We start from the raw sequence: 24,181 nt of genomic DNA, 5'->3' as shown, positions 1-24,181 counted from the left end.
TTTTCTAACAAAAGGCAAATGGATGATGAGGTGTACTATGTTCACTGATCCAGGTCAGGAAAATTTGTCTGGCTTCTTATACAATATTTTTGGCAGAGTCTGTGTTATTTTCTTCTTCTGGTTCCAGACCTGCATGTGCTAAGAGGACCAACGGCACTGGAGAGCTTTCTCATGCTCTACCTTTCATTCCCAGCTTGTTCCATCAGCAGTTGTAATGTTGAAGTTACAATGAACTGAGGTCCGAAGGCTGGTAGCTTTTCCTGTGGGTGCTCAAGGTCCACTCAGCCTGATATGTTAGCAGAGTATGCTCAGTGTTATGTTGTCTAAATAGACTTGGCAGAATTCAATTTTTATTTTTTAATTTTGACAGATATCTGTTTTTAAGCATTTATTTTTATCTATTTATATTTTCAAGGCTGTGGGTAATTATATCCAATTGAGATAATGAGAAGGGTCAGACAATTATTTAATGACTAGACATTGAGATATAAAAAGTTAAAGCTTTAACAATAAAACACAAATTGTCAACGTCAATGTCAAAACATACAAAATCCTAAAATTAAACTCTAATAAAAAGTTCTCAACTATAATTTTTCTTTCTTTGTCTCTAAATTTAGATTATTGTCGATGGAAATATATATTTTGGTTGGTTTGTGCGTGTTTGGTGAATTCAACATTAACTGTAAAAACTAATCTTTCCAAACCTATTTAAAAATAAAAGGCTCATATAGTCTAAAGTTTATAGGGAAACAATTAGTGATGGGCTTGAGCCACAAAATTTGCATCCAAATTTGATTATTACCAAGGATCTGAGGGTGTCTACAGCCAAGAGATGATCATGCAAATGGCAGCAGTAGGGGCCAGTTACAAAGTTTGGATCTAGATGTAAACTTCCCCAGACACTTGTGTGGGTGGGTGGTTCAGGTGGGCCTTACTGAAAGCCCACTGAAGTAATTGCAAAGACCCCCATTCACTCCAATGGGCTTTGGATCAGGCCTTTGTTTTGCTTTGGGCCCAAATATAAATGTGCCTAAAGAAATTTGAAAGTCTAGAGACTGCTTTAAAAAAACGTGGTGTTTGTTAATTTAAGCATTATAAGCACATGACTTAATAAATGTACAAGCAGTTGGTAAATGGGTTGTGTTTGCAAATATTGGTGCTGATGAACTCAAGCCAAGAGACAGGGTTGGATGGGGGTATATATGTGTGTGCTGAGAGTGAGTCATGTAACATTTTAATGAGTAATGACACTTGATGTATCTGAACCCTCAATTCCAGTAGCCTTACAATTTTATTCTACACTTAAAGTTCTTTGGTTGAGAGAGAACCCATTAGATCCAAATTAAAGCTGCTTTGCACTTCTGTGGAGATTCAAAGCAGCCTTGCCAAAGTCAGTTCAGTCAGCCAGCTGGAGATTCGCAACATATACAAACTCTCTCTGCAGCACATTGTCAGTGCAGTTCCTCCTGTGCAACCCAGAGGCTTCCCTGAGTTGTTCCTGGACCAGTGGTTGGTGGCTTGATGATCATGAACCCACAAAGTTCGTTTACTGCTTCCTTGGTGGTGCCTTCTCTGAACTGTGCTGGATACAGAGAGAGCCTGTGGATCTGTCCCAGTCTATTTCAGTGAAGTAGAGCTGCACAAATGCAATGGGCTTGTTTTTTAACATGAAAAGTCATTTCCCAGCCTGTACCACAACCAATAATTCTGTATTTTCTTTCTCCTCTCTCTCCCCCCTTCTCTTTACCCTCTTGTGCAGAAGGACGTAGCACTGAAGCCTCAGGAACGTGTGGAAAAGCACCAGAACCCTCTGGCCAAGAAGAAACGGGAAGCACTTACCAATGGGCTTTCGTACCATCCAAAAAAGCACAGACTTAACCATCACCAGTACAGCTCGGACCGGGAAAATGACCGCAATCTTTGTCAACACCTTGGGAAAAGGAAGAAATTACTGAAGGGGCTCAAACAGGTGGGAGACAAGTTATTTGTTGGGGGGGAAGGGTTGGATATCTTCACTTCATGTATAGTATGTGGAATATGCAACATCTGGGCAGGTCTTATGCTGCTTTTAACAACTTTCCGGTTGTCTTATTGTTGGGCCACCTGGTGTTTTCTTTTTCATTTACAGCTAGCTTATCTGGTAGGAGGAGAGGTACGCTGTGTGGGAATGTTAGATGGAATGTGAGGAAAGGAGACCTGTGTAATGACTCCAGGTGCTAGGCGAGGAGCAAGAATGCAGGAGGCTGCAAGTTCTTCTCTTAACCTGCAGAGCCTCACTTGGGCAGGCTGTGAGACTGGCAAGGCAGGGGAGTGCAGCGTCTCAGGGCAGCAGAGAAGCCAGCGGTAATCAGGATGACTCTGTGGTATGAATATGCTTCTGTTCACTTGAGCTTTTGTACACAGAAGCATGAGACTCCCTCTGAATAACAAGGGCAAGGTGAGGTAATTGTGAGAAGGGGAGCTACTAATCAAGACAAATGGAACTGGAAGACTGATTACTGTACAAGGAGCTCATTTGTAGAGTGTCTGTGGTACTAGTGTGTACTCTTTTGGGTTACTAATCACCATTCCCCTGAGCAAGAACTTCACACCTATCTTACATTGCTATTCTTACGGCAGTAGCTGTGGCTCACAGGTGAGGAAATGAATGAGTGCACAGCATCCAGGATGACAGTGCTGGAGCCTGGCAACTTGGGCTCAGAATTCAACAATCTGTAGAAAAGTCTGTTCCTTATGTAAAAAAGAAAAAAACCTTAGAGTCAGGTGTGATATTTGGAAGCTTTCCTTCCAAAGCTTTTTTTGATGAGAAATATATATTTCCCTCATATATCCTTTTGTATTTCTATCAGTTATGTATGGAAGGCTAATCCTTTGGATGCTTTCGTATATTGTGTATAAAAATATCATGCTAATTAGGCTGTCAAGCTGGAAAATGGCAGAGTTAAGAGACAATACAAGTTCAAATTTGTCCTAAACTTACCTGTGATTAAAAACAAGCTTTTACCTAAGATTAATACAATTCTTTCCCTGTTGGTTTTTAATTCCAATGAAAACAGTAAACGACTAAGCCCTTCTTTGCAGTGTTTGCAACCTAAATGATGCAGAACTGAGAACCTGAAAGTGGAAATGACTATAGGCAAAGGTGACTTTCATTGTCTGAGCTGAGGGAAGCTCAAAGAGTAAATAAAGTGTTAGTAATAAGTAAATTGACTATTTATTCATTTTTAGTAATCAAAGTTGTAAATATAGATTAAAAAATCATTTACAGTATTTTTAAACTTACAATGTTTAGAGCTAAGGTAGTTAGAGAGGAGTGTTTCAGCACAGAGGGCAACTTAAAATGCCTGTTCGGCATACATACTATTTTATCTTTTATTTTTTAATTTTTTTTATTTTGAAAGTTGGTGAATTGTTGTCTTTAATAAAGCTGATGCAGCAATTGTGTTGTTTGGAGTAAATATTGCTATCTTAAAATTTGAGTCGGCAGTTTCCACTACAGAGCTGTTCATTAGGAAGAGTTGAAAACTCAGTCGGGACTTAAAATTGTGCGTTGAAGGATTGAAGAGGAAGAGAAGCATTTTCTATGTTCTGACACCAATTTCTGACTCTGATCCTTGTAAGAGGATCTAGTTATTTTAAGTGTCTACAGTGTGCATCATCTTCATAAAATTTGACTTCTTACATCATTTGATTCCCATGTTATCGCATATTATCAGATGCAAACCTTCTACTTGGCTCTTAAGCAATGAAAGAGTCAGCCTAGCTGCTGATGGAGGTTATTTATGAGGTTGTAGTGAAGTGGTGGTTTGTTTTTGTGTTTGTTTTTTTTTTTTAAGATAAATATCTACTGACTTGGAAGCTATTGAGCTTGACAGATGTCATGGAAAATGGTTTCACTTTTAGCTGGTTAATCTGATCTTAATTCCAGAGGGATAAGATTGAGAAAAGACAGAGTGAGAAGGAATAAAGTATCCTACCCAATATCAATTAATGCATGTGATCGAGGTACATCTCTTCAGATAAGAACACTCTCTCATAAGCAGTTTAGGGGCTGACAAATCGAGGTGATTTTAGCGCTTAAACTGAGAGAGAAGGGTCATTGAAAAGATGGCAAAGTTTATTTAAGAAGACCTACCCAGAGGCATTCAATCCTGCATATCTTTCCTTCTTTTTTTTGTGTGTGTTTCTGCAAGTAGTAAACAACTTACAGAAACTAGGCAAAGGAAAGGTTCCAAATGCAGTTTTGTTTTCTGTATTAATGAAGCATCCTCTCTTCCCGCACCACTTCACAATCATACACCCTTATTCTAATTTCCCCAGCCAGCACTGGGGCCTTTCCCAGCAGTCAGCTGGTCTCCTGGGGTTTTTGGATGAGAGTGATTCACACCACTGAAGTCAATAGTATTACGGTCACATCAGAATGAGAGGAAATAGGGCCCATTGATTTTAAAATTGGCAGAGAAGTAAGGATATGGGCATACTAGTGAGAAGATAATCTAAGGGCTGTGGGGGATCTGCTTTGTTAGGGCTATTTTGTTTGTGTGGGCGTTCATTAGTAAAATGTATTTATCTTGCATTTCAACAAGAAATGCTGAATTGTCCCAGATGTGCATGTTACATGGGTGCAAAATGATACAATCTTGATGTCGTCACTTGCACTCCCATGTTGGAGTGAAATTCTGGCTACAGTACAGCCCTGTTGGGAAGTGTTGCGTACCTTGAGATTGTTCATTGTTTCAGTGGTGGTTAACAGCCTGGCTGACATGCTTCTGTGAAATCTGTTATCAGCTGAATGTAACTCTCACATGTAGGATTTACAAGATGAAGTGCTCTCATCAAATGGATTTCATTCAAGTCAGCTATCATAAGGGCTGCTAATTAGTTTTTGGAAGAAAACCTTGCAGTGTTCATGCAGGTATTTATCTAGCTAGGTTATAGTGCCTACAGGTTTATTAAAATCCAGAAAATGTGAAAATTTTTTATTAGGAAAAGGACTTTTGAACTCTGCTTTTTGTAAATACACATATTACATGCCTGAAGGAGACTTGACTTGGCAATATGGAAATGTAAGACTCCTCAGAATATATTTTCCAACCTTCTAGGCTTTATTTCCTTAAAATTTGTTGTTGGATTGTGTGGTTTTTATTTTTATTATTTTTTTAGCTTGACAAATGATTTTAAATGCAAACACTTTGAAGTAAGAAAATGGATAAAAATATTTATCATGTTTCAAAAATGCCCGGGTTTTTAACTAGTAGTGTTTTTCGTGCTTAGTATAATAAGTGGAAGGGAGAGTGTGAGCAAAAGAATTGCATTTGTGAAAAATAGTTGTGTGGGTCAGCTTGTCATTGTTTTTACTCAGTGGGAGTCGGCAACTGCAGATAATAGATAAGCCATCTTTTTTAAAAAAATTTTTAGTTTCCTGACCATAATTTTCCTACCTATTACTTTCTCCATCATCTCTAGTAGGAGGTTCTGTAGCCTTCTTTCCAGTAATGGAGACCTGATAGCGTGTGGTCCTGAGAGCATGCAGTACAAAACACGCTAGTTTTAGTGGTTGCTCCCCATAAAATACAAGGTTTCAGAGTAACAGCCGTGTTAGTCTGCACGTTGTAAGGAGAGTGGTCACTTTGGATAGGCTATTACCAGCAGGAGAGTGAGTTTGTGTGTGTGGTTTTTGGAGGTGGGCGAGGGGGTGAGAGAACCTGGGTTTGTGCAGGAAATGGCCCACCTTGATTATCATACACATTGTGAAGAGAGTGGTCACTTTGGATGGGCTATTACCAGCAGGAGAGTGAGTTTGTGGAGGGGGGGGGCGGAGGGTGAGAAAACCTGGATTTGTGCTGGAAATGGCCCAACTTGATCACTTTAGATAAGCTATTACCAGCAGGAGAGTGGGGTGGGAGGAGGTATTGTTTCATGGTCTCTGTGTATATAATGTCTTCTGCAGTTTCCACAGTATGCATCCGATGAAGTGAGCTGTAGCTCACGAAAGCTCATGCTCGAATAAATTGGTTAGTCTCTAAGGTGCCACAAGTACTCCTTTTCTTTTTCTATAAAATACAAGAGTCTAACGCTCCTACTCCTCGAACATTGTTACGCCTTTAGCTCCAGTGGTGGAGCCCTGTGCATTAGAATTGAAGGTCCTACCTTCTATTCATGAGGGTGACCTGTAGCAGGGGGCTGTTACACTTACCAATACCTCTGATATATGCTCTGGTTTGAATTTCCGTTTCAAATGCTTATGGGCAGTTAAGAATGGGCAGTCTGAAAAAGAAGTGATAGGAGCAGAAGACGAATAAAAGGAGTAATGGAGAGACTGATGAGAAGAGCCGCTTTAATGGGGATGGGACAATCAACTGAAAGAGAAGGAAGAGAGACAAACGCTACTGAAGTAGGCACCTACAAATGATAAATATATCACCGTTTGGGGCTCATGCTTCAAAAACTCCATTCTATGAAGCCACTAAATGTTGCCGCAGTATATGAATCACTTAGTCCCCCTTCTCCTTATCCATTGGACATTACCAAGTCTTTTTATTTTCAGGAATTACATACTTTACCTCCTTGACTGGTGCCCCCATTGTCCAGGGAACCTAAAGTCAAAAAGCAAGTGATTTTTGTGGTTGATCTTTATGGGTGCTCTCCACCAACTTCATCTTTACAATAGAACATGCTGCTATTAATTGTTCTGCTGATTTAATCACAGCTCGTTTTTCCACCGATGTAAAGGTACTAGCGCGCTCCAGTAGTTCAACAAATCTTTGCTGCAGAAGATGAAATAACCGTTGCCATGCTCTGCATTCTAATCTGTGCTTGTAGTTAGTAGTGCTCCTTGCACACCCTGAAACAAGACTATACATAACAGGTAATAGAGAGAGAACAGGACCTTGGTAGTAGCTGTATGGTTTGTGATGGCATTGGTCTGAGAGCTAAGCAGATGGGTTTGATTGTCACTTGCTGTGTGATTCCAGCGAGAGTTGACAGTGGTGACAAGCGATTTACAATGTGCTATTTACAGTTTGGGTTTGCAGTCTTTCAATGACATCTGAGTGCTCTTTGCAACTGCTTTTATTACTGCCTTTCCAAGAGCTGCTAATTGAAAATCAAATTGTGGGTGGGCTTTGAGACAAGCAACTGTATGTATTGTATGTAACCCTCTACAATGGTTTAAGTTTTTGGCTGAAAATCGTGACTTTGTGTCACGAAGAATGTGTGTGTGCGGGGGGGGAAGACCCATGCATTTGTATAGATTATGGGGGATGTCAATATATGGTGTGCAGACATATACCATATGTTTAACAGTGAAATCCTGATTCTCCTTCCACTTAACTGGTGTAAATCAGGAGTAATTCCATTGAAATCAATAGGCTTACACCACTGTAAAATAGCAGCAGATCAGAGAAGCACCTTGGAGTATACTGTAGGTGAGGAAATAGATGTTTTTGCAATACAAGATATACACGGAAGGCCAGATTCTGCCCTAGTGAGGGTCTAATTTTGCACTCGTGAAATGAATGGGAGTTTTGCCTTTGACTTCAGTGGCAACACAATCAGGCCCTGAGTGCTTTGAGAGTAGTACTGCTTGTAACTGGGCTTGGCCGAAATTTTAAATAATTTCAACATATAATAACATTTTCCATTTTTATCAGTTTGAAATTTTCACAGTTGAAGGAAATTATGGATGGATGAAACTGAGGGGAGTCAGACAATAATTACTTAATGACAGTAGATGCTGAAATTCAAAAATTGAAGTTTTATAACCTTAAAGCACAAATTGTCAACATCACGTCAACATTCACAAAGTAAATATCCTTAAATCCAACTCTTAATAAATTTTCAAGTAGCATTTTTCTTTCTTTGCCTATCTGTAAATGTCTGTCATCACTGGAAAGTTTTTTCATTGGTTTGTGTGTATACAGTGAAATTGATGTTTACTAACATTTACTCATAAAAGCCTTCCAAGCCAACTTGTAACTATGGGCAGTGTTTGGCCCATAGGAAATATGATTCAGTAGTACTTTAATCTCCTAATACAAATTGGCATATTTTACTTTTTAGAAGAAAGTAGTAGTTTTATTTAATCAATCTGAGCACAGCTATTTTTATTAAATTAAAAAAGCAGATTCACTATTTGATGTTGCAACCTATAAGGCATATATTTTGTGTTGTGATCACAAGTTAAAATAAAATGAATGTCACATGCAACAAGGTTATAAAGGGAACACTATTATAATGAAGCTGCATACAGTACCTGTTGGCTTTGTATTTCACGACAGGGCACTGTTTACTTGGTTTTGTTTCTCAGTTCACCTTATTAACACCATCTCTAAAACACTTCATCACATGGGGCTTTTTATATATATGCTTCAACTCTTGTGAGGCTGGGAGGCTTCATTCGCATGTAGTTTTTCTTAACCATTTGGAAAATCAACTTTTTCATTGTGCAAAATTTAGATTACAGCAGTTAAAACCCACTTTATAGGGTAAGGAGTAGACAACATACAGGTAACAGTGAGCTGTGCACACACATCATTTGGACGTAATAACATAATGGGAGAGGGAGATAATAGAAGGCTAAATCTATTTTAAGATTTAAGGTGTACTTTGCAGATGGTTGGGATTAAGGAGGAAGAATTTCTGAATGGGAGGAGGACTAGGCAGTAGGTGAAGGGTGCAGTTGTGGGGTAGGGGTGTAGAAGAATCTATATGGGGCCAAATACTGAAAAGAATGGCCCATTTGTCAGTACAAGTTGTGCAGTAGCATGGGTGTGGAAGGGGTCTTAAAAGGAGAGCCTCTTCGTGTGAGATGCCTTATTTGAGCAGGCTGGAAACTTTGCTGTATTCAGCATTATCCCGTCCCTCGTCATTGTGTCATTGCAGTGTTGTTGAGTAGTTGGTTTGGCTTTTATTGCTCTGCTGATCACTATTCCTTTGAAAGGGATCATCTTTTATTTTACACACACACGCTCTGTGTCTGTGCATGTGTAAACTCCACTATTATTTCTTCTCCATTCTAACTTCCCTCTTGGAAATTACCATTTGTGACCAACTGTGCTGAAGTACAAGCAGGTTTTGTGATGGTGAATGGTTTGCTTCTGAGCAGAGGTCACAGAAATTTCAGCTGCACTTAACCCACAGTCCCCATTTCCAGTATGTCGTGAAGGCATCCAGCTGCTGAAAAGCATCCAAACAACTGCTGGGGCCTAATAACATATAATTGAGCTCATTGGGCATAAAAGGGGACTTTGGTATTCTGTGAAAAGCACTGAAGAATTATGAATTGCTGCATGCACCTATTGTTCTGCTTTGCACATCCACACAGATTTAATAAAGTTCCTGGAAAGGCCCTTTGGCTTCCTTTTTAAAAACACACGCACATCGACACACTGTGAAATCCAGAACCATTCACTAAGCCAGGCAAGAGATGACAGGATGCAGCTAACATTTTCCAAGCAACGTGATGAGCTGTGCTTTGTGGCGTGCTGAAGCAAACACCTGCAATCATTGATCAACTGTTCATAGAAGCTGCCACTTTATTGAAGATTTGCCTGCAGTGACGTGTTGCAGGCTTTTCCCCCTTTATAATCACCAGTTTCACCTGCAATTTTTCAATGAGCAATTGAATTATACCTCTCTAAATGATACACTGCAAATCTGGCAGGTCCTAATTGCTAATGATGGTTCTGAGAGACTTTCATTTGACTGTAATTAGGTTTGCAAGCAATCAGCTGCCCTTATCAGAATTGAAAACACATGTAATGTAAAATATGGCCTAGTGGGAATGTAGCATTTTCTTAGTTTAAAAGGAGGAGGGGAAAGGGAGATATTTTATTAACAGAAGCTGTGACATGTTCTAACACCTTGAAAACATCATGTGTGAAATTAATTCTGTTCAGTATTATACCATCTGGCAATGTTGCTGTTTTTATATATATGCTATGTAAAGTGCTTTTGTTATATATACATATAGCTATGTAAAGTGCTTTCCCGCCCCCCTTCATTTGCATATGAGGCTGCTTTTGAAATAGTAATTGTGAGCCAAATTGATTACTAAGGCTATTGCTGCTAAATAGGTTAAAACAAATACTGGGAAGTGCCATCGACTCAAAATGGCTGCTCTGTGATAAACGTTTCCCTCAGCACTAATGAAACTGGGAAGAAATGGACACATTCCCCTCTACCCCCACACACTGCCTTTACCAGTTAATGAGCATACATGTGTTTAAAAGACAGGGAGCTATAGCTCAGTACTGGCTCTTGGACCATAAGCAAACTAGAAAATGTCTGCCCATTAAAGCCACACCATCAAGCTCGTAAATATTTTGCTACCAATCTCTAGAGAAGTGCATTAGGAATCAGACTCTCAGCTTCCATTGAAAGTCCATGTGAATTGTCTGGATCGATCTGCAGGCTCCAATTTAGGCAACTGTATATTGTAAAAAGTTCAGGATAGGGCCCCATCTAGATGATGATTAACTGTGGTTGAGAACCTGCTTACGACATGGTTGTCTCCCACCCTGGTGAACAAGATGGGTCTCTTTCATAGTGTAGATGAATAATTTCACATGCCCCCGCAAGTGTGCTTAAAGGCGTGGATGATGGTGGAACTAGGTCTCTTGATACAATTTCATTTGTGGTGTGCTTCAGATCATAGGCCCTGTAGCATGGTGGGCCATATCTAGAAATGGGACAAAAAGTTAGGGTGTCAAAAACTCACAGCTAGATCTGAACTCTGTGATATGAACCCATTTTTAGTATTCTCAGGGAGCGTGTTTACTAAGGACTTGAAAGAAATGAAGTCTCCCTGTCCCAGTGCTATAGTGTTAAGGAAAAGTTAGCACATGTGACTCCATTTTGGTTTGGGGCCCACCATTGTCTAAAAGCAAGCACATCATGCACCAGGAGGAGTGTTCCTTAGATACTGCATTCCTGTGAAAATCCTCCTCCTTGTCTCCAGCCTGCCTTGACTCCTGGTATCTGTTCTTTGTCAGTCCCTAAACTCCCTATCTCCTGGCCTTTGATGTGAGGCCTCCCATCCTGATAATAAAAGTTACTAATGCATGGCTTTAGGACCATGCTGTGTAATTAACATACTAGTTTAGCACGAGGAATGCACCAAGCAGGGATAGGTGGTAGATAAGAAAAGGGTTTGTTTATTGGCTAAGGTTTCCGATGCATGAGGGCAACATGCTTTGCTAAAAAGTATGTAACCTTTGTATAATCTGTATTCGGGGTCCCCTCCTGGCTAGCAAGGGGGCACCATGCTCGAGCGTAATAAACTTGGTGTCTTTTGGGAACTCTGTAGTTGTGGACTTTGTTTATGTGCCTCAGCCTAGATTCGAACTGTGCGTGACCTATCAGGTATAATTCGTAGCATTTGTGTGCGTGTCCTACCAGCTGTAATTCGTAACGATAGAAGGAGGTTCATCTGTCCTTTTTTAATTGACCATATTATCGTTGCTGCTTGGAAAGCAGTATGGTTTTGAAGAAGACCTATGTTGGCAGATATAAGGCCTCTGAGTTGTGTACCTGATTCTTCCATTGACTCAGTGTGGCTTGGGGGAGGTCTCTTCACGTTTCTGTCCCAGTGTCCACTTCTATAAAATGGAGATAATTCTTACCCAAGGTATCTTGCAGAAATGTCATGAGGTTTAGATAATCCCTATAAGGTGTTTTGAGTATATAATGTGATATGGCTGGAATTTTCAGAAGCACTCAACACCCAGAAATGGAGCCAAATTTTTAAGAGCTCTCAGTTCCCATTTAAGCATCAAAATGGGTGCACCAGTTTTCGAGCTCAGTTGAAATTGTAGCCATAATGGGTGTGGGGCTGCTTTAGAAATCTGGCCCCAGATGCGGACACTGAGCACTTGAAAGTCTGGCCTTAAGCTCTTTTGACCATTATGTTACTGCGTTATGCATTACGAAAGTACCCTTAAACTTCCATTGACTTCAATAGGAGTTTAGGGTGGCCAGTACCTTGCAGAGTCTGATGTATTATCTGTAGAACACTATCAGGGGAAATGGACAATGGGCTTCCCAGCGAATTGTTTGTAAGATTGTCTTAATTGTGTATTGACCAGGGAGGCCCATTGTCCATTGACCATTGTCATGCCCTAGTTGACCACCCTTTTTCTAAACTCTTGGCACTGAAACTGAATTGCAAGCAGATATGATTAAATGTATCGCAATGGGAGATTAACTATATTTCATATGGCCAGTGCTATTGATTTGGTGTCTTTAAAGCTCCTAAGAATACTACCAATAAGGAACAAAGCAAAAATTAATCCTTATTGAGGTGCTTGGAGATGAACTAGCCTCTGGCTTCTTTCCTAAAGAATTCTTGAATCTGAAGTTTAGGAAGGATGATAATATCGTCGTCATGCTTTCATAAAAGAGGTTTTTATTTTGATTTAAGGAAAGTCGCAACCCATGACCTGCAGATTTCCCTAGGTATCAACTGGCAGTCTCGTAATTCAGCCTGCTAATTTTTTCCTGGGTCCACAAAATGAAACTTTACGCAGCTGAGGACTGGAGTTGAAATTACTTCATTACAACTATTCAGAAGCTTGTTTCCCATTACAAATTAAATGTAATATCACTTGTTTTAGTTCAAAAAAAACCTTCCACCTAGTGGCATCAAGTTTTTTTAAAATGCAATATTCCCATACTACACCTTCTGAGGTAGTCAAACATGATGCTTTTCAACAGGGAGACCATTTTATTTCAATGTTTGTTGCAAACAAATGCGTAGAATAGGAACCCTGAATATCTGAAAAGAGGAACATTAATGAGAACACCATATTTCAACATTGACATAAAATGCAATGGTATATCTTGAGTGTTGGCATCTACAAAACCAGGGAACTGAAATTATAATTTTTTGAGCATATACTATCTACCTAAGCTCTTCTCTAATAGGAGAAAAAATATAGTTCTGGTTTCTTTACAGGGCGTTCTTGTTGGTATGAGTAAATGGAGGGTAAGATACCAAATAGTGCATGAGTTAAGATAGAATGTAACCCAAACACCACAGAACCATTTTCATATTCCTGACACTGAACATCAAAGCCTCCTCATCCACGTCCCCCAGAATTATGGGTCTGGCTTCCTCAGAAAACAACCCCACAGATGAACAGAGGCCTAAACTATACGTTTCAGAGGCTTATCCCTTCCAGTACATCGGTATTAACAGCTGCTTTCTAGTTTAGCTTCATTAGAATCAAGAGTAAATGGGTATATGAATGCCCGTTACCTCAGTCTAGCATTACGCTTTCTTTATTGCTTTGTGATGTCATCGCTCTGGCTGAGGGGTTACTGCATTTAACTGTATTCTGACTGTGAACATGGAAGTGACCGTTGTTGCCAGTTTTAGAATTCTGTCTTTATTTCAAGGCTTGGACATATTGCCCTTATGAAAAATGTCATGCCTTTGTTGAGGAAATAACTGACGTATCTCCAGCCTTCTTGACCCGTTACAAGCAAGGCTCTTATCTCCATTCTCTAAGGAAAATGCACCCAAAAAAAAAAAAGCATCAGAACGATTATTTCCTCTTGCTTCAAACATTCTGATTTTTAGGACCTGGCAGAAATAGTGAGCAATGCACCCTGTTCTAAAGTTCTGCTGACAATTTCCCCAGAATCGCGAAGGAGGCTTTTCTTTAATTCGGACAACTTCACGCCCCTCAAGTTTCCCTTTTTCTTTAGAATTTAACAAAATGATGATTGAATTCCTGCAGCGTTTAAATACAAAAAGAAATTCTAAATTTCCAGCTTTGAACATAGATGCCCCCACTCCCTCCATCCCATTTTCATAGAGGAGTGGGCTTCTTTTCACTGGAAAAGGGGCCAATATTTGAGTGAAAAATGGGCAAAACTTAACAGATGCTTACCCACGGCTAATTTTTATACCTGCACCCATTACAGTCCTTACCACTCCCTAGGGACATTGTGACCCAGTGGAGCCCCTCTGACGACTACTACATAGAAGTATGCAGCAGTAATCCAACAACCTAGTCTTCGTATTTTGGCCTAACCCACATGATCTTTCCTCCAGAGCAATTTTCTCTGTTAAAAAATTAAGGCCCTTGGGAGTTCATGTGAGTGAAAATTAGTGTCTCCCTAGAACGGATAGTGAATGACACTGGAAGAAAAATGGAGAGCTACATTACTCCATTTTTAATGGTAATTTTTCTTAACACTGCATAACAGCCCTGTGATAGAATGAATGGAAGTTTAGTATTTTAATCGAGTATTAAAAGGTATACTCACAACTGACAAACATCACTTTTGCCTGAAAGTTTGTCTAGTACTGTTAAAAGTGCCATCGAAGATTCTGGCGTTGGTGCTGCCGCACCGCCTGGCTTGAGGGTGGTTTCCATCATATCCCGGGTTTACAGTTTGGTTCTCATCCATGCTATAAAAATTGTTCCAGCACCTCTGATAGCTGGACAAGCTGAGAGAGAAATGTTTTTTTCCCCATTGTTTATTTACTTGGTACGTGTCAGCACTTCTGCACATTAGTTAATTTCACAGTTACCCATATTCTGCGAAGATTTAAGATGATGGGTGGTAATACACACACAGGGCCTGATTCATGGAAGCATAAAAGCACTCCTTAAGCCCATCCCTATTCAGGAAAGCACTTACACCTGAAATTAATGTTTCTTCTCCTGTGCTTTCCTGAATAGGGATCCTTTCCTGAATTATGGCTCTTGTCAGTAGAATTACATGTGGAAAATTACTCACTTGCTTAAGTCTTTGGAGGATTGGGACCTTCATTAATTTCTCCTGTTCTCTGTGTGGGTCTTTCTCACATCAGGAGAAGAGAATAAAAAAAGTAAATAGAAAAATGCAATTTTTAAAGAAAAAACAGTAACCTAGGATGTCAGTAGTTTTAGCAGTTTATATAAAGAGACTAGATATCAAGTGGACAGTACCCATTTAACTAAATAAAATGTCCAGTAAAGCAAGTGAATTTAAGAACATACGAATGGCCATACTGGGTCAGACCAATGGTCCATCTAGCCCAGTATTCTGTCTTCCAACAGTGGCAAGTGTCGGATGCCTCGGAGGGAATAAATAGAATAGGGAAATTATCCAGTGATCCGTCCCTTGTCGTCCAGTTCCAGCTTCTGGCAGTCAGTGGCTTAGGGACACCCAGGGCATGGGTGGCGGGTCCTGGACCCTCTGGGCTCATAGCTATTGATGGACGTATCCTCCAGGAACTTGTCTTATTTTTTTGAACCCAGTTATACTTTTGGCCTTCCCAACATCCCTTGGCAGTGAGTTCCACAGGTTGACCATGCATTGTGTGAAGAAGTACTTCCTTTTGTTTGTTTTTAAATCTGTTGTCTATTAATTTCATGTTGACCCCTGGTTCTTGTGGTGTTTATCCCTTCACATAACACTTCCTTATTCACATTCTCCCCGTGATTCGTGATTATATAGACGTCTATGATATCCCCCCCTGAGCAGTGTCTCTTCCAAGATGAACAGTCCCAGACTTTCTTCTCATCTCTCCTCATATGGGAACCTTTCCATACCTGTGATCTTTTTTGTTGCCCTTCTCTCTTCTTTTCCCAATTCTAATATCTTCTTTTGATATGGGACGACCAGAATTGCAAGTAGTATTCAGGGTTTGGGTTCACCATGGATTTATATAGTGTCTTTACAATATTTTCTGTCTTATTACTTATCCCTTTCCTAATGGTTCCTAACGTATTTTAGCTTTTTTGATTGCTGCTGCATGTTCAGCAGATGTGTTCAGAGATCTAATGAATCCAAGATCTTTCTTGAGTGGTAACAACTAATTTAGACTCCCATCATTTTGTATGGGTAGTTGGGATTATGTTTTCCAGCATGCATGACTTTGTATTTATCAACACTGAATTTTATCTGGCATTTGGTTGCCCAGTCACCCAATTTTGTGACATCCCTTTGTAACTCTTCATAGTCAGCTTTGGACTTAACTATCTTGAGTAATTTTGTATTGTCTGAGAACTTTGTCACCTCATTGTTTACCCCCTTTTCCAGATCACTTATGAATAAGTCGAATAGCATTGGTCCCATGGCAGATCCTGGCGGACCTCACTATTTACCTCTCTCCACTCTCAAAACTGATTATTCATTCCTGTCCTTGTTTCCTATCTTTTAAACAGTTATTGATCCATGAGACACCTTCCCTCTTACCATGACTGCTGACTTTGCTTAAGAGCTTTGTTGAGGTCCTTTTCAAAGGCTTTCTGAAAGTCCAAATACACTGTATTCACCAGATCACCCTTGTCCACATGTTTGTTTGAGTCCCTTAAGGAACCTGTAGTAGATTGGTGAAGCATGATTTCCCTTTACAAAAGCTGTGTTCACTCTTCCCCAGTGTATTGTGTTCATCTATGTGTCTGATAATTTTGTTCTTTACTATACTTTCAACCAGGCTGCCTGGTACTGAAGTTAGGCTTACCAGCCTGTAATTGCCAAGACGGCCTCAGGAGACTTTTTTAAAAAAAAATCAGCATTACGTTAGCTATCTTCCACTCATCTGGTACAGAGTCTGATTTAAGCAAGCGGTTACATACCACAGTTGTTAGTTCTGCAATTTCATAGTTGAGTTCCTTTTAGAACTCTTGGATGAATACCATCTTGACACCTCAATCTGGGACAGCTCCTCAGATTTGTCATCTAAAAGGAATGGCTCGGCTGTGGGAATTTCCCTCATCCTCTGCAGTGAAGACTGATACAAAGAATTAATTTAGCTTCTCTACAGTTGCCTTGCCTTTCTTGACAGTAATTTGCCAATAATCTGAAAATGCAAACATTTAAACGACAGACAACAAATCCAGGATATCTTTTTAATCTTGCCACAAAGCATTCCTTTAATTCAGGGAAGGTTTTGAAAAATAATAAGTTAAATCAAATTCAAATTGGTTTATTCTGGTCTTACAGACCAAATGAGTCTTATATTGCAAATTTTAAAAATGAAGTGACAAAAGTATACAGTTCTAATAAAAATGGGAATTCTATTATAATTGCCAATCAGTCTGTTTAATGTTTTATAGTTATCCCCCTTCTCCCAATACATGTTCTACTCTTGTAAACCACCTTATTGCTTCCTACTTCTTTACAGGCTTTTAACACGTCAAGCAGCTTTCAGACTGCTTTGATGTTAATTATAGAACTTGTTCAGTAGGGTTTGGTAGGTGAAGGAAAATAGCTCCGATGTTTAAGAAAATAATAAAACAGCAGGTGCTCTGGGCTTTGTTTTTGAAAGAGACCGTGACAGGATTCTTTTTATACTGGATACTTAAATTTAGGTTTCATAGTAGAATATTTTCTCATTGGGAAAATTTTTTAATCTGTATAATATTTTATTCTTTGCATCAATTTTTTTTAAATCCCATGTTAATTGTGTCAGCTCCCATTGATACTAAACAGAAGCGATATGCCTCTATCAAAAAGAGAATGGTCCTTGTAACTGTGAATGCTCCAGTGCCTCAACATTTAGGCATGCAGTCCAAACTTGATCTAGGTAGAAGGTATTAAGAACCAAGGCTTTGTTTCATCCCACATAACCCGTACCCGTGCATCAGTTTTCAACTATCCTTAATATCAGGTGTGTTCAGGTCTGGGATTTTAGACTGGGCTGACTTCTGTTCATGGGGCCAAATTATTTTCTGTTGTAATTCTGATTATTCAGTGAAGTTAAAATTGACTACAGAGAGTTACACAAAATGTTCCTGGAGGTAACCTATAAACTGAAGAACGTTTTGTCATCTAAGAATTTCCCTGCAATGTATTCAGGGCCAAGTAAGACAGAGAGTTGGAAGCCAAGTTCGACATGCCTCCCCCAAGGGTGACAGCGTAGTGCAGTGGCAATAGCACGGAAACTGGAAGTTAGGACACCTGCAGTCTGTTTTGGCTCTGCCACATACTAATGTGTGCTGTGACTGTGTGAAAGACATTTAGCCCCTCTGCACCTCAACTTTTAAATTGGGGTTAATAAGAAAGCACTCATCTGCCAATCAGGTGCAGAGAGGGCTTAGTAAATTAATTTGTAAAGCGTTTGGAACCTCAGATGGAAGGTTCTACAGGGTGGTGGTGTATTAATAGAAATATTGTACAAGGCAAAGCAGCTTAGCCATTGGAACAGACTGTATAATACCTATGAAAAATAAATGCTGTTGAGTGGCATGCGATTAATTGGGAAGCTGATGTAAGACACTGGCATGATGCTACCTTATTTGTAAATACGGTATACTTACAAATTAACACATATGGATGAAAGGGGCTATCTAATTATAAAATGCTATTGTTGCTAGATTTGCAGTAAAATTTAGTCTAGTGTTTCCCGATAATAATCACAAAGTTTTGTTGATGAAAAGATATTTTCTACATTAAGACTTGTGCTGGCAATGTTTTAAATGAACCTGTACTGTACTGCATAATAAATATTGAAAATGACCTGCTCAAACTTTCTACTTTATAATAACAATACACTTTGGTGTAATTATTACTGTGTGGTATTATTGGAGTAGGTACCAGTGGATGCATCGTTTTCAAAAGCAATAAATGGAATTGCATCTTGCATGCTGTTTTAGAGCACTCGTAAAGCATTTCTTGGAGAATAAAACAATGAGATTGCAAGACCTCGTTGGGAGAAAGAGGCCATACCTATCCATAGCAATTTGAGGTGTATAATTTTAAATCTTTTGAATTTAAATCGTGAAAATCTGTTTCACATGAATAATTCAGAGAGATCTGATGTAATGGAATTATTTTCGACCTGTGTATATTAAACAGCCAACTTGCATTTCCAGTTCTGTTTAAGACACTATTGCTGGGAATTTTCTCATTGCAAGGAAATAATCATTTTTGTCTGCTAAAGAAAGTAATTGTGCTGCAATATTTATTGTGCTTTTGAATGTATGAGGGTTTTTTTAATCTCTTACGTTCAAAATTCTGGCTGGAGAAAAATAAACCCCTCTGTACAGGAGCTCCTAAAATTGAATTTGGAAAGAGTAAATCTTGTACTATATCCATTAGGAAAATGGCAGTATTCTGCCATTTCCTGATGTTATTCAATTACTACTTCTGTCCTTGCTTCTAGTGTAAACTGTATATTTTAGCTCATGACCTTTGACAGCAAGTTGAATTACAAGTGAAGGTTCAATGAATTTTTCTTAAAAGCATTCGAATGTAGGAAAGTTTCTGGTTTCCTACTAAAACCTTCCTGTAGTCTTATAGTACAGTACACATTCCTTGGAAAAACTTTATTACATTTAAATTTGTGAACCCATCTTTACTTCTTTTCCTTGGACAACAGAACCTTTTAGGACGGCTGCTCTTGTTGATACACGTGTTTAAAATTAACAATTCATCTTTTTATTTTATGCCAATAAGTGCAGTGTTTGTTTAATTTATCACTAACTCTTGTTTGGATTGGATTAGCACTTGAAGAAAAAATATTTGACTTGTAACATGATTCTCTTGATATTAACTGCTTAGAAGTGATTTTATTAGAACACCTCCTCAGGTTTGTTTAACTGTTTCACCTCCATCTATACCCCCCCATACACTACTAAAAATTCTTTTAATGTGTGTTTTAAGTCTTGGGATGGGAAGTAAAAATGTTGTTGTTTTTTGGTCAAGCACCCACATGGGAAATGACTAATCATAATCGGGCTGAAATGAGAGATGGCCCTTTCTGTAAATACATTACACCACAATGCTTCTGAATGGTTGTGCCCAGCTATTTGCAGCTTTTGTGTTTTTGGTTAAACATTCAGTTACATTCCTGATGGTTTCTTTTCCACAGATGAATATGAATCCAGAGAAGTCTCTAAGAAACGCCTGTTTATAAATAATGCAGTGGACACAAGTGTATATATTGTTACATGTACGAAACCTATAAAAATACATCTTCATCAATCCAGTTAAAATACATAATGTGAAAGGAAGAGTATACCTAGATAAATCAAACACTGCAGATAAAAGGGACCTGGCTTTCATCTCATACCAATGTTTACTCCAGTGAAAAGACAGTAGCTAGGATTACAATTTTCAAAAGTGCCTCAGCACAATAGGAGCCTAAGTCCCATTTTGATAACTGACTTGGGCACTTAAGTCTCATTTCAGGTTGATGGGATTTAGGTTCTTAAGGGTCTTAAATTCACTTTTGGAATTTGACCCCCGATTTGGTTTTCTTACTCTAGTGTAAATCAGGAGTAATTGGTGTAAGTGATAGGAAAGTCAGGTCCATTGACTGAAATAGAATTACTTCTGATTTACAGTGGTATAAGAGTGGAAAATCGAGCCTCATACACTTGCCAAACTGTATAGTGTAGTCTTAGTATCTGCAAATGACTTGATTTAAGCGTCCCTTTATTCTACCCCCCCGCCCCCCCCTTGCCGGCTACAGGAGGCAGATGGAAATGGATAAATCAATAAACAAGATAAATGAGCAAATATGGATATGGGCACTTTTTGTTCAGGTATATAGATTAACTGTGCTGCAAATCTGATCTCTCCATCAGAAAACGGCATATCTTCTCTTATAGTCTGATTAGACCCATCTTGGGCAAAATATAGCACAAACATTCACAGGCCTTAAATCACATTATTATCCATTAAGACCTGAGCAGCATGGATACAAAAAGAAATCACAACAATTGGTTTCCTTGAGTGAAGCCTAAAACTTACTTAAAGCTCTATGGAGCTGGAGAAAACATAAGAACATCAAGACAGACACCAGACACATTCTTAACACACGTGCTAAAGCCAGCAGAGCCATCTCCAATTACATAAACATGCTGAAGCAACTTCCAATGTCTATGAGATATGGGATTTCACGTTAAACAGCTCCTCAACCTGCAATACATATAGACATTCAGAACATGCCCTATTCAGTTTCCATATTCAGCTGCCTGAGACCATGAAGTTCTGTTTTATGAAACAGGAATCTCTGCACGTCTTGTTGCCCACAATATGTACCAGTTACAGTAAGCCTGGAGCTTTTCAGAATATGGATATTTTAAGTCAGGTAACAGCCTGTCTATGAGTTCGGAACTCCTGCCTAAATTCTGGAAGAAAGAGATGTCCCTAAAAGTCGCATTCCTTAATAAGCAAACCAAATGGCAGGACTCTTCCTTTCCCTAATAATTATGGAAGTGGCCTGCAACCAACCCTAACTTCTGTATCATTTACATACCCTGGAAATCTAGTCCAGTGTCTGTCTTTATATCCAGCTGCAAAATCTTCAGCCATTTGCCCAAATGCCCAGTTGCTTGGTGGCCTAATTCAGGCCTGTTTGCCCCAGTGCAATGTGAGACAGGCTTGATACCACTGACTCTTTCTATGGACACAATTACGTATGCGGGTGGAGCATACACTGGTAGAAGAGCATTGTTTCTTTAGGTAGTACTATTCAGCAAGTTATTGCAAGATGGCATTTTCTCCTGCTTGTCCAGGCCTGACTGCAGCAACATCAGACAGTTGTGTGGGGGAGGACCCCTCTTTTAACATATAAAGGTTATTAACCTTCAAATCACTTATTTACATTTTTAGGCCCAGATTGTGAGACCTTTACAAACATTGAACAGTTACAGGGGGGTAGCCCCTTTGAATTCAGAGTGAGAAAGGGATTCACAACCTGACCTGCAAAGTGTAAAGCCCTGATTGAATTCCACTTTCAGAAGAGTTGACGGAGTTTCCATGCTTCCAAAGGGCTATGTGGCTCTTCAGTCCTGGTACTGTGAAACCTTATCGTAGGCTACCTAAAGCACTGTTCAGCCAGCTTTGATGCATACTATAAAATGCCTGTGTGAATACAGTGGGAAACTTAACCTACTTGAACTGGTTTTGTTTTAGCCTTCAAAGCCAGACTCTCATTTCCATGCATTCAGATTAGGGAGACAGTGTTGTGACATGGTGTTGCGACATGGCAGTGATTTTTTGTTACGATGCTTCACTGGGTGCAAGCATAATTGCATTGTGAAAGGCAGCGTGGTCTAGTGGGTGTTGACTGGGGACTTGGGAGACCTGGGTTCTGTTCCCAGCTCTGCCACTGAACTGCTGCATGTGACCTTGAGCAAGTCACTTTACACATCTGTGCCTTTCTCTCTTCTCCCACTCTGTCTGTTTAAGCTCTTCGGGAAAGGAACTGTCCTGTAGTTGTGTAGTGCCTAGAACATGGAGGCCTCAAGAGTAATACAAATAAATAATTGTGAACCCAACCTAAAAGAACCCTGCGATCTGGGATCCTTTCCTTGTGGAAAAACAGGAGTTGGGTTTTAAAGCGGGTTAGCTGTGCTTTATGCTTGACCATCAGTGGGGGTGCGAAATCAGAACTCTTAAGAATCATAGAATCATAGAATATCAGGGTTGGAAGGGACCTCAGGAGGTCATCTAGTCCAACCCCCTGCCCAAAGCAGGACCGATCCCCAATTAAATCATCCCAGCCAGGGCTTTGTCAAGCCTGACCTTAAAAACTTCTAAGGAAGGAGATTCCACCACCTCCCTAGGTAACACATTCCAGTGTTTCACCACCCTCCTAGTGAAAACGTTTTTCCTAATATCCAACCTAAACCTCCCCCACTGCAACTTGAGACCATTACTCCTTGTCCTGTCCTCTTCTACCACTGAGAATAGTCTAGAACCATCCTCTCTGGAACCACCTCTCAGGTAGTTGAAAGCAGCAATCAAATCCCCCCTCATTCTTCTCTTCTGCAGACTAAACAATCCCAGTTCCCTCAGCCTCTCCTCATAAGTCGTGTTCCAGACCCCTAATCATTTTTGTTGCCCTTCGCTGGACTCTCTCCAATTTATCCACATCCTTCTTGTAGTGTGGGGCCCAAAACTGGACACAGTACTCCAGATGAGGCCTCACCAATGTCGAATAGAGGGGAACGATCACATCCCTTGATCTGCTCACTATGCCCCTACTTATACATCCCAAAATGCCATTGGCCTTCTTGGCAACAGGGGCACGCTGTTGACTCATATCCAGCTTCTCGTCCACTGTCACCCCTAGGTCCTTTTCTGCAGAACTGCTGCCTAGCCATTCGGTCCCTAGTCTGTAGCTGTGCATTGGGTTCTTCCGTCCTAAGTGCAGGACCCTGCACTTATCCTTATTGAACCTCATCAGATTTCTTTTGGCCCAATCCTCCAATTTGTCTAGGTCCCTCTGTATCCTATCCCTGCCCTCCAGCGTATCTACCACTCCTCCCAGTTTAGTATCATCCGCAAATTTGCTGAGAGTGCAATCCACACCATCCTCCAGATCATTTATGAAGATATTGAACAAAACCGGCCCCAGGACCGACCCCTGGGGCACTCCACTTGACACCGGCTGCCAACTAGATATGGAGCCATTGATCACTACCCGTTGAGCCCGACAATCTAGCCAACTTTCTACCCACCTTATAGTGCATTCATCCAGCCCATACTTCTTTAACTTGCTGACAAGAATACTGTGGGAGACCGTGTCAAAAGCTTTGCTCAAGTCAAGAAACAACACGTCCACTGCTTTCCCTTCATCCACAGAATTAAAGCCTCTGTTCCTTGAGCTAAATGACCTGTCCTCTAGCTGGCATCTGTAACAATCTTACGTCCTCTGTTGATCACATATCCTGGACTGGAGCCTGAATTGCTCCTGGGTCATAGAATCATAGAATATTAGAGTTGGAAGGGACCTCAGGAGGTCATCTAGTCCAACCCCCTGCTCAAAGCAGGACCAATCCCGAAGTAAATCGTCCCAGCCAGGGCTTTGTCAAGCCTGACCTTAAAAACCTCAAAGGAAGGAGATTCCACCACCTCCCTAGGTAACACATTCCAGTGCTTCACCACCCTCCTAGTGAAAAAGTTTTTCCTAATATCCAACCTAAACCTCCCCCACTGCAACTTGAGACCATTCCTCCTTGTTCTGTCGTCTGCTACCACTGAGAACAGTCTAGAGCCATCCTCTTTGGAACCCCCTTTCAGGTAGTTGAAAGTAGCTATCAAATCCCCCCTCATTCTTCTCTTCTGCAGACTTAAACAATCCCAGTTCCCTCCATCTCTCCTCATAACTCATGTGTTCCAGTCCCCTAATCATTTTTGTTGCCCTCCGCTGGATGCGTTCCAATTTTTCCACATCCTTCTTGTTGTGTGGGGCCCAAAACTGGACACAGTACTCCAGATGAGGCCT

General features: G+C 40.1%; 1 protein-coding gene across 5 annotated transcripts in view; it reads left to right on the top strand.

Annotated features, from left to right (window-relative positions):
- AUTS2 (activator of transcription and developmental regulator AUTS2) overlaps positions 1–24,181 on the top strand; it is a 968,366-nt gene that overhangs the window by 253,926 nt on the left and 690,259 nt on the right. For all 5 annotated transcript variants that reach the window (XM_074974906.1, XM_074974908.1, XM_074974909.1 and 2 more), the window contains exon 2: positions 1,760–1,969. In XM_074974906.1, the coding sequence (XP_074831007.1) occupies positions 1,760–1,969 (210 nt within the window). The remainder of the gene's footprint in view (positions 1–1,759; positions 1,970–24,181) is intronic.

Source organism: Natator depressus, chromosome 17 (assembly GCF_965152275.1).
Source record: "Natator depressus isolate rNatDep1 chromosome 17, rNatDep2.hap1, whole genome shotgun sequence".
NCBI classification, from domain to species: Eukaryota; Metazoa; Chordata; order Testudines; family Cheloniidae; genus Natator; species Natator depressus.
Note: the sequence above shows the minus strand (reverse complement) of the source record. Positions and strands in the feature narration are given on the sequence as shown.